We start from the raw sequence: 11749 nt of genomic DNA on the forward strand, positions 1-11749 counted from the left end.
ATCAAAGTGAAATTTGGCTGATTAGTGTAATAATTAAACCGGGAACGTATACAAATAATACTGATTGTTGGTTAAACTTTAGTTCTTTGTGTTTTAGTTTCTTTGTTTTCAGTTAGAATTAGATTTTGAATTTACACTAAATATTTTTCTATGGATTTTGCTAAAAAACGTAAAGTTGAAAAGGAGTGTCGCGAATTTAACAAATATGCTCAAGCGCTTTTTCACACAAGTCGGCAAGAAAGCAGTAGGCTACCGTATGTTTGCTTTGCAATGAAAGTGACAACTTCGATCGACCACAGATGTCTCATTGACTTCAGCAGCTATTGAAGTACATTACGTTAATAAATTCATTAAAGGCTGTTTTTTGTCTTTATGCTTTACACTTAAAGGTGCACTGCAACGAAAATACATGACTTTTGTATTTGTAGATCTTTCTAAAATAAAACGTTTTTCAACAGTTTTTTTATTTTTTGTGTTACCATTAATTAAAAAACCTTTTTTGATTTGAATGATTTTGATTGGTCAAAATTTTTGATGACGTGATTGGCTGGCAACGCCGCATCCAAGGTCTACTGTTTTGCGTGCAAACACAAGGAACAAATCGCGTAGGCTACCGAAACAGCGAACAATTTTGTGCTAAGGGAGTTTTTACGCCCTTAAAATGGTGGCTTCTTGTATGGCTCCCGGTTGTACTAACCGGGGAATCGTCAAAGGGGTATCCTTTCATCGTTTACCTCTGAATAATGACGACAAGCTGAAGAAATGGATCTCGGCGATGAAACTCAAAGACCCGCCTGTAAACAAGCACTGCCGTTTGAGCAGCAATCATTTTCTGGCCAACGATTACCAACGTGCTCTACAGGCAGAGCTACAAGGCACCAAGTCCAGACACCTCCTCATCCCTGAAGCTGTTCTTTCTGTTTTTGATTTTTCAAGATATGTGAAAGCCGCTGTCAATGCAGTAGCCTACCCACAAAACTCGATCGACCTAGGTACAGGTCTGTGAGTACGATCGGGCGTTTGGATCGAATAGCAAAGCGAGAAAACAAGACTTTGAAACAGTTTTGGTTTTGGCTAACACAGAGTCATTCTCCTGGCAACATTCGCTTTCGATTATTGTCGGCATGATGGCACAATTACCACACATAGGCCTACACCAATGCAAATTTTCCATCCGCTTGCTGTAGGCTACTAACGTTTTCAGTAGGTACATAACGTTTTAATTCCAAAAAAATAATATAGCTAAAATTTCACGTCTCAAACGCAAGCTTTAGGTGCATACAAACCAAGATATTTTATCAGCACGTATTTCCACGTCATAATTTTGATATACACTGGCAAAACGGGCTTTGTAATGGAAAAGCGTCACGTGGGGGAAGGGAGGGGGGTCAGAAATTCGGAGAAACAGCGTTACGTAATATTTGAATGCTCCCTAAATTGGCTTCCTTGCATTTCTGTCTTATTATGGTGTGTTTATTTATTTGTTTTATTTATTTATTGTGTTTATTTATGGAATGCCTGAAGATACGGTAGCCTACCGTAACCTAATTGGCTTCCTTGCCTTTATGTCTTTGATGGTCTGCACACTACACATCTTTTGCGATGCTGTTCGTTTGCTTAGCAAAACAATAAGAGTGTGAATAATCCAGAGATTTGGCGCTGGAACCGGAACCCGGCGCGTTGCATTTTCTAAACGAGCTTCAGTTGTATGTAAAATTCAGGTGGATCTGGAGCCAGTTGTTTGATGAACAACTCAAATTAATTTCATGAGATGCTATTGGTATTGGTTGATTTCACAGAATTTAAAAGCAAACCACCACAAAATTGATAAATGTTAACTGGTATTTTTAATTGTTGTGCGTCTGCTATTTCGAAGGACTTTTAATTGGAGATGATTGTTGATTGAGGGCTACTAATAATAACGTCATAGATTATTCCAGAAAATACGGTAACCTAATGGCGCTAGAACAATGGTATGAAAGAGCTCCGGAGCTGGAGTTATGCTCTGATAGAAGAGAGTTTAGGAGCAGTTTCATCTTTATGCCAGCTCCAAAACCCTGATGATTACCGCATTTACTATAAAGTAGGCTCAAGGACATTTAAAACAATAGCTTTAGATTTTTTAAACGCCAAGTCACAAAATTATATCGCATCATCACCTTCCTTTTATCGATGGTTGGAAGTAATGAAGCGCCAATTTTTCTGTTTTGTTGTCAAATCCTGCCCAGACTTTAACGTCATTGATCCAAATTTTTGGTGTTTGTAAATAAACAAATCGCCTGCAACCGCTACATTTAGGTTTTCTTTGCGAAGCTGGCGATAAAATGTTTCGATTGTCCAAAATTTCATGAATGCTTGGCGCCAAATTTGACAGACCTGTGTAAAATTTCAGGGTTAACATGCATTAATTGTCAACTACGGTAGCGTTTCAAGGGATAGTTTTTCTTCTTACCTAGTGATCAGTTTCCCCTAATTCTCCAGTCAGTTGCTTGTTGTGCTCGTCAGGCATTGCCATTGGCAAAGAAGCTTGGAATGAAACACAAGTCAAATATTATAAGAAAAACGACTAACATTGCTACTCCTCATTAACACTTACGGTACAGAAAGTACTGATACTTGACCTCTCTTGCTAGAAGCTGCTCAATATAATCATATTATCGTGGAATATCAAAATCATCATATGCGCAATAGGTTGAAACGATATAGGCCTATTTGTATTATGGTAAAAAAATGATGTAATATCATATTTGAACAGCCTAAACAGACGAGGTTACTGGCTTGAAAAGCGGGATTCTTCGTTTTCTTTCCAGACGGGTTTAGCGGGTTTCCGAATCGTTGAATAAATTCTGATCTTCTCTGCTTCTTACACGCGACACTGAAAGCGCCAATTCAACGGACACACAAAATCATTTTCAACGCAAATGTAATGTTCATTAGCTCATAGCCTATCAAACCACGAACATAAGCTATAGAGAATTTTAGTCACAAAATATTGAGTCACAAGTTACACGGTAAAATTTTAGACAGGTTGACGTAGAAGGTCTTGATAGACCTTAATTTTGCTAGAAGTGGACATATCAATGTACTTCATGTCTGTATACTGGTCGCCAATGTCAACAATCATCCCACCCATGATGGAAGGATCAACCTAAACAATAGAACAAACTGTAATAAACACAACATCTTTAAATTTAGCCTAAAACTTTGTAGGCTTAAAGCCCGATATAAACATACGGAATGGCCCGTTTCGGCTAGTCCCTATTCGGCTACAGTCCGATTCGGCTAGTCCAGTGGTTCCCAAACTGTGGTAAGCGTACCACTAGTGGTACGCGAAGGTCTTTCAGATGGTACGCGAGAAACTCACTTGAGTTGACACGTGGACGTCCACGGTTGACAGTAGTTAAAATAAAATAATACAATTTGCGCAAACTTTCAGATTACTCAATGTGCATTATTGACTGTGTCATGCAGGGTTGTCGGTATTTTACCCGACCCAAAAAAAACCGGGTGGGTTTTTTCAAAAAAACTCACTTAAAAAAACCCATAAAAAAACCCAGAGCATCATATTTGTCCAATTTTTATCAAAAAATTGAAAAAATGAATCAAAGTACTACAAAGTAGGCTACTTAAAACAAACTTCAAATTAGGACTTAAGGATGTGATTGTGAAGGAAATTTCCAAGGATAAATTGAAAACACAGTGGATATTTCTGTACACAAAAATCAAGTAATGCCACTTTGTACTACACTAAAACTCATTTATGCAAGAAGGCCTTGTAGTTAAACAGCCCTAGTGCATTATTTTATGGAGTTATGCCAGCATGTACTGTGAGTGAGAGGCACTTCATTGGTAAAAAGTAGTATTTGAGGTGAAACAAGCATGAATCTACCTTTTTCGCATCTTTTTTAAATAAAACCCAAAAAAACCCGGGTTTTTTTAAAAAAAAACATGCGGGTTGGGCTTTTTTTAAAAAACCCGGGTTTTTTTTCAACCCTAGTGTCATGATTAATTTATTCGTAAGAGATTCAAGCGTTTATGACGCAACATCTAGGTCAGTGGTTTTTAACTTTTTTCGTTGCGACGTTTTTGAAATTTTTTGTTGGATTTGCCACGCACTCAGCGATAGGAATTTCAGTAATTTTTATTTATTTGTATCTCTAGCCTTTATTTGTCGCGCGACGAAATGAATTTAGAGTTGCGCTATGTGATTGTTAAACCATAAGCATTTGCTACAGTTTCGCAATGATGAGTTCTCATGCACATGTCAGGGTATAACAATATCTGTGAGCGCTTTATTATGCAATTGAGATTAGATACGAAGCGGAATCATTGTGTGACGCCCTTGAAAAATTGAAACTACGCACCAAGAGCGTGGCGACGCACAGTTTGAGAACCTCTGACCTAGGTTGTTTAACAGAAAAGCCAAAAGTTTTCAGTTTTCAATGTTGCTACAATGCTACTGATATTAGCAGTAGTAGTGCACCCTATTCATTGGTCTTCTACTAATCCGACAGCGCAACAGCTTACTGCTTACTGTAATTATATTTATTCTAATATTACAATATTTTAGTCTTGAAGCGCTGTGCTAAAATTTGTTAAACTTTCTTGCCTTTTATTGTATATTTTTGAGATTTTCTGGTTGTAGCGTAGGTGGTACGCGAGCACTGTATGAAACTGCTAAATGGTACGCCAATAGAAAAAGTTTGGGAACCACTGGGCTAGTCCGATTCGGCTAGTTCCCTATTCGGCTACAGTTTTGAATTGTATTTTGTATTTTATTCCACAATATCGTTTCTTTTGCATTCCGACAAAGAAAAATAAATTGAAATGAAATTTAGCGCAAAATGTTTGAAATATTAAATTGAAATGTTTGCTCACATAGAATCGACATATATCCTACGTCACCGTCTGTATGCAAACTTAGAATATATTCGAATCCTCAACTAATACAAAATTCTAAATCCAACGACGCCATCTGTTTATTACTTAGCGATATTTAGTGAAAACTAAAAAGCAAATTAAATTTATTTTTGAACTATTAAATTAAAATGTTTGCTCAGATAAAATTGACATGTATCCTGCGTCGCCGTCAGCATGCAAACTTAGAATATATTCGAATCCTCAACTATTACAAAATTCTAAATCCAACGACGCCTTCTGTTTATTTAGAGAATGTTGTATTTTATTCCACAATATCGTTTCTTTTATAGTTGAAATTATCGAAGCTTTAGATGAGTGCGGTTTAGACCTAACCACTGAGATCTTAAATCATATTTATGACACCGGAAACATCCCTAGTGATATGGTGCGTTCTATATTCATAACTTTACCAAAGAAAACCGGAGCAACAGAATGCTCACTCCACACAACAATTAGCCTTGTGAATCATCTAACAAAGATCTTACTCCGAATCATGATGATGAGATTGAGACCAAAACTAAAATCGAAAATTTCAACAGCACAGTTTGGATTTGTTCCAGACAAGGGACCACAAAAGGAATTTTTACATTAAAAATGATAACAGAGAGATGTATGTCCGATTCTTCTGTTTATTTAGAGAATTTTGTATTTTTTTCCACAATGTCGTTTCTTTTGCATTCTTGCATTTTATCCAGTGTTTACCTTTGAGTGCCTTCCCAGACGGCAAAATCCGTCATGTTTACATTGATTCAACGTCTGCAGACTGCAGAACAAAATACAATTGATTCAACGTCTCGTTGAATCAATGTAAAAATGACGAATTTTGTTGTCTGGGTTCGTTCAAAATATGTGTTTTACATCAAAACAACAGTTTTCATGAGTAACAATAGAGGTTAATGAGATAAAGTCTCAGCGAAAACGTGTCAACGAAAAAAAGACAGTTGTCAAATAGCGTTTGATATAAAAGATGAAGTTAATTGGACTGTAAATTTAATTCGCTTTTTAGTTTTCACTAAATATCGCTAAGTAATAAACAGAAGGCGTCGTTGGATTTAGAATTTTGTATTAGTTGAGGATTCGAATATATTCTAAGTTTGCATACAGACGGTGACGTAAGATACATGTCGATTTTATGTGAGCAAACATTTCAATTTAATAGTTCAAACATTTTACGCTAAATTTCATTTCAATTTATTTTTCTTTGTCGGAATGCAAAAGAAACGATATTGTGGAATAAAATACAAAATACAATTCAAAACTGTAGCCGAATCGGACTGTAGCCGAATCAGACTAGCCGAATCGGACTGTAGCCGAATCGGACTAGCCGAATCGGATTAGCCGAATCGGACTAGCCGAATCGGACTAGCCGAATCGGACTAGCCGAATCGGACTAGCCGAATCGTAGCAGACCGTAACCCTTGGACAGCAAAAGTTGGGACAAAAGCAACAATATGTAATACCGTACATAAGAACCGTAAGATTGACTTGCGATTTCGTGAAACTGATACAGTCAACCCCGCTTAATCGAACCACGTTTAATGGGACCACCCGCTTATTCGGACCATTTTGCACTGGTCCCGAATCCAAATCCATTTTTCTGTACAATTTTCCCCGCTTAAACGGACCACCACCCCGCTTAAACGGACCACCCTTCGCCCTAAAATAGGCCTTTATGGTTAACGTGTTTTACTTTTTGTACATTTTTCTGCGAGGTGACGCGTCAAGAGTTGTTGATGGGCAACGTGCTACGTTCTCGCTAAGCCATTTTAAAGTGAAGTAGGCTACAGATAAACAAACGCTTGTTGTCACGTCATAAGGTCAATTGTCATCTAATCAGAATTGCAGTAATTGTGATGCGGCACCGAATACTGTATGATACTGTACAGAAGAATGAATGAATGCTTTTAGTGCTTGAATAAAAATGGCAGCAATAACTTACTACTGTACACTGTACAGTACTGTATTTTGATTGTTGATGGTGTTTTGGTTGTGTTTATAGCCGCAATTGTAAAATGCTTAAACTATTTTCAAAAACGATGAAAAAAATAACGAAATTCGTTCTCCCCGTTTAATGGGACCACCCGCTTAATCGGACGAATTTGGCTTGGTCCCGATGTGGTCCGATTAAGCGGGGTTGACTGTATAAGCGTGTTAGTCCACATTGCATTGAACTTTCATACGACAGCGAATATCCAATTCAAACCATAAAGCAAACTGAAAATAAACAGACCAGCCAATACAACGTCGGTTGGCGATTTAACTTGCATTTGCAACAAAGCGAAGTCAGTTAAATATGTATATACCTGAAATATATTTATTTTGAAAAGATTTAGTGAGGCTACATGATTTTTGACTGCATGTTTCGAGAAGCTTCACATTTTGATGACGTGTCAATTTCAGATCTCACCTTTTCTTCAAGAACAATCTTTTCGTTTTCCTTGACAAACTTGGCAAGGGCCGCCGCAACTTCTTGCCGCTGTTTATCATCAAGTGGTTGTGCAGTTGTGACCGAAGCGGGAACTTCTCCCTTTTCTGCACTCATCAAACGCGAAAATATGCTCGAAATATCAGCTATCAAGTTGAAGCGGTGGTTTTCAGCCAATGCTCCTTTATTTTTGAAAAAAAAAGAAAGATTGGAATAAAAACATAAACTTTGTACCAACATAGCATAACATTGATACAGAACATGTTTCATCCAGCCCAAGGAAAGATATTAATTCACAAAACTGTTCAAAAAACTTTATGTTAACGTGATTCACTTATAAAAATAATAATAATAAATATATATATAATGGTTGTTTTTATATAGCGCTGTATCCATCGCAAAATACGTTGCTCCTCAGCGCTTTACAAAGCAGACAGTGTCAAAGCAGCCGTATAGAGGCGCAGCTGAGTACGATACATTATTACTCGAATCTATTCCATTGCTCAGTGCCAAGCAGGAATTAAATTCAGTATGATACCACTTTAAAAAGTCCTTGGCATGACCCGACAGGATATCGAAGCCATGTCTCCGAGCCGGTTAAAATTAAAACAGTCGTATAATAAACTTGTTTACTGCTTTTAAAAATAAAATAAAATCAATTTATTATTGAGCTCATGAGCTTTTCGATGCGTATGTGAAGTATCATAATAGTTTTATTTGTCTGACAAAGTTTTGGTTCGGAATCATAATAATGTTGCATATATATTTGGTAATAGTGATAACATAGGCGCCGACTTTTATTTTTGCACGGGGTGGCGGATAGCACAATATGGCAACCTAAAAACTTTCAAACTGCATGTTTTTGTTTGATTTTTACTAAGCGTGTTTCGTAGATGCAATTGTCTTTTCACACCTGATTTGTAGCTCGATAATTTACAAAGCAACTTTAAAAAAAAGCACAGGAGGTATCATGTCGTGAATTTTATTGTTACGTGGCTGCTCTGACACTTAACATTTGGCAAAAGTATTTTTGCGAGCAACAGCTCTGTCAATCCAACTGTTAATCAACTGGTCAAGTTGTAACCGTGAAGCTTCAGCTTGATAAACATCTAAAATCAAGACGTGGTTCAATCGCTGTTGCGTCATGGTAGATCGCAAGTAGGTTTTTATGCGCCTGAGACCTGAGTGCACTAAACGATCGCTCCGCCTCGCAGGTGTGGAAGACAACGATAAGTATATTTTCAAAACTTTCTTTTCAAAAGTATAGCTTTCCTCGAATAGAGTCATGTAAACGTGTAAATTTGCAGAACGTTAAAACTGCTACTATACTAAGGGCACTTTTTAAATAAAACTCAAAAAGTTTCAAAAATTGCATTTTTTTAATGAAATTTGAAAATAGATATTCATTTAGGGGGTGGAGCTATCAATCATCGAGATACTTTTATTTCCAAGTATTTCATAGCTGTCATAATTTATAGCGATATTATGAGCAGTTTAAAATTTTTCAAAAAGGATTTTTGAGGGAGGCAATGGAAAGATCGTATTTTATTGATTAATAAATCCCATTGTAAACCTAACAAATGTAACAATGACTTATGACAAGTAACAAATAAAATGATCGCATCAACAACAAGGAAAACACTCGTAGCCACGTGTTGCGTAATCTTCAAGTAGCTTGCTTGATGTCACGCGAGTCATGCTTGTGACAAAAACAATCATTTTCTTTGCAATACTGTATTGGTTCACCTCTTGCTTTACATTGACTTGAAGCGAAAACCAATGATCAAAAAAAGATTTAAACGTCCGTTCAAATTACATTTATTTGCAGTAAGTAATGTAACCTAAAGTTAGCTAAACGGGGTGGCTGCCACCTCGCCACAGCGGTTATGGTAAGTCGGCGCCAGTGAGTGATAAGTTAGAGCGGGGACGCAAGTTTCCAAAAGGTACCATTAAAAAATCCCCTTTGAAGTTTGTTGGGTAATTACAGAAGAAAAAAGAGCAATAGCACTGGTGAGAATCAAACCCACGTCAATGAAATGACTAACACCGCCCTAACCCTCTGCCCCAAGTCAGCCGTGGGAAAACGGATGACTTAACTTAGCTATGATTTGCTTTTTTTTTTGCTGAAAGGGGATTTTTTAATGGTACATACCTTTTGAAAAGTTGCAGCCGGGACCTTTAAGTTCGGGATCATTCATTCACAACCTATTCTTTGTTTCAAACTTGCATTTCCAAAAAGTTACTTTAAATTTATAATACAAATAATAAACTCAAACAAAATTACAACACCTAACCATTGACTAGAAATGAATTAATGTGACATCTTAACTATCCATGTCTTACCTACTAGACGCAAATCAAATTCCTTGTCAAATTAAGAAGATCATACAGGAAATATAAATTAGCTTAATTTTACAATAAAGCTTACCAAATAAGTTGACAGTTGTTGCAGACATCTTCCTGCCACCAGCTTCTTTGAGCAGTTCTATTAAATAGATAGTAGTTAAATGATTTTCCTTAAACCATGTTAAGCAAATTACACCAAACTACGCAAAAACACAAGAAAAATGTATGGTAAAAATGAAACACAAATAAACAAAAACTTTATTGCAAAAAAACTTTATTCCATTGCAATTCTTGTCACAAAATCTCGCTTTTATTGTCAGACAGAGAAATCTTTTAAAACCAATGTAAATGGAACAAGTCATTATGACATTGTTCGAATGACCAATCGAAATGATGTCATCAAAATGCCACCATACTCGAATGACGCCGTGACGTAATAACCCCATACCTGAATAAATTATGTTGCTACATTTATTAGGCTATCTTCCTACAGTTAATCTCAAATCCTGCTCCTATTATAAACAACAGGGGGAAGTTAGACTCTTACAATAAGTAAAGAAAAATATATTATTTCTCTAAAACATTCATAAAAGAAACAACTTTGGAGTTGCAAGCACAGGAGGTATCATTGGGGCTGGAGCCTTTCGAACAGCATCATAAAGTCATGAATCTAATTTGGAACAGTTAAATGATTTTACTTGAGAATATACCAAATGGCTTTATCTCTGGAACACATGACTTATTAAAAAACACGCAATTTTAGCCATAACATAGTTTGGAGTTTTTTAATTTTAGATTACCAACACTTGAAAGCGTTCTTTTTTGTTGTTGATATATGCACTAATCATGAAAAATAGCTATGACAATCCAAAAAATATTCACATACTTAGTTTATCATTACTCCTAATAAAGGGATCAGTGACATAATCCGATATTTTTTGGTTCTTTAGTACATCTCCAAATGTGATTAAATCGTTTGCCACTTGATCCTTTGTCTTTGACTTGATGGAAGCAGAATATAGTGCCTGTGCGTATGTTCCGGCTATTCCAAAGGTCGGAACAGGAGTTTTCACAAGATTTTGATGAGCCATACTTGTGGACAAACTTCTCCTTAACTAAAAACAAAGGACATATTATTAACTCTGATTTGATACAACTCTCATGAGATTTAGATTTTAAAAGTGGATGGGAAGGCAAGGAAGCCAATCTTCATGTCCACCTTCACTCCTTCAGACATGTCTTTAAGTGTCCTGCCAAAGACACAGCCGCATGCTTTTGAGCGGTGTCAAACCACGCGCTTTCGATTGCCGTTCCAGCGCTCTCACTACTCGGCTATGCACCCGGCTATGAGATGCTTTTGAAGTGAACTGGTTAAAGTAACTACATGATCAATGAAGCTGACAATTGCAAAATGTACAACTCCACTTTGACTGGTTCAAAAAGTTAAACAGTATGTTGCTATTGTATTAACAAGCATGTCATAAACTATACTACTTGTTTTGTTCAAATCAGAAAGGTTTTCTAAGCTAGTTTATTCTATTGGACAAAAACAGATGACATATTCTTATCAATACAAATTCTATGGGAAGTAGGATACAATGCAAAAATGATAAAAATCTACTCACCAAAAGGGAAAGCGAAGATGCCATTTTCAGTTGTTAATTTGGTGATTAAATAATGAAAGCTTACCAGAGCTAAAACACAAACGAGATAAAAATGTCAGAAATCCAGGAAAACACAGTTCAACAACAATTTCACCATGGATTAGAAATCCTTTTTTGGTAATAGATAAACATAACTGCATAAAGGGTGGACCTAAGTGAAATAGCTCGTGCCATTAATGCAAACTAGTAACATCCAACTTTGGTAAGAAGCGATATTTCAATGGAGTGATACTATAGAATCAATACCAAAAATAAAAATGAAACACAATATATATATATATATACAATATTTTCAAATTTTAAATATAAATATTTAAAAAAAAAAATTATTTATGTTTAGTTTTATATGATATAGTTTAATTTCTTTAATTTGATTTTGGTAGAACCAAAATGA

General features: G+C 36.2%; 1 protein-coding gene across 1 annotated transcript; it reads right to left on the bottom strand.

Annotated features, from left to right (window-relative positions):
• Positions 1 to 2906: 2906 nt before the first annotated feature.
• On the bottom strand, positions 2907 to 11385 carry LOC145777376 (ATP synthase subunit O, mitochondrial-like). The gene is made up of 5 exons (XM_082588743.1): positions 11317 to 11385; positions 10578 to 10806; positions 9774 to 9830; positions 7328 to 7527; positions 2907 to 3148 (listed from the first exon to the last, which is right to left on the bottom strand). Exons 1-5 carry the CDS (start codon positions 11338 to 11340, stop codon positions 3020 to 3022), a joined length of 639 nt encoding a protein of 212 aa, XP_082444869.1. The 5' UTR covers positions 11341 to 11385; the 3' UTR covers positions 2907 to 3019.
• Between the last annotated feature and the right edge of the window lie 364 nt (positions 11386 to 11749).

Source organism: Aplidium turbinatum, chromosome 9 (genome assembly GCF_918807975.1).
Source record: "Aplidium turbinatum chromosome 9, kaAplTurb1.1, whole genome shotgun sequence".
NCBI classification, from domain to species: Eukaryota; Metazoa; Chordata; class Ascidiacea; order Aplousobranchia; family Polyclinidae; genus Aplidium; species Aplidium turbinatum.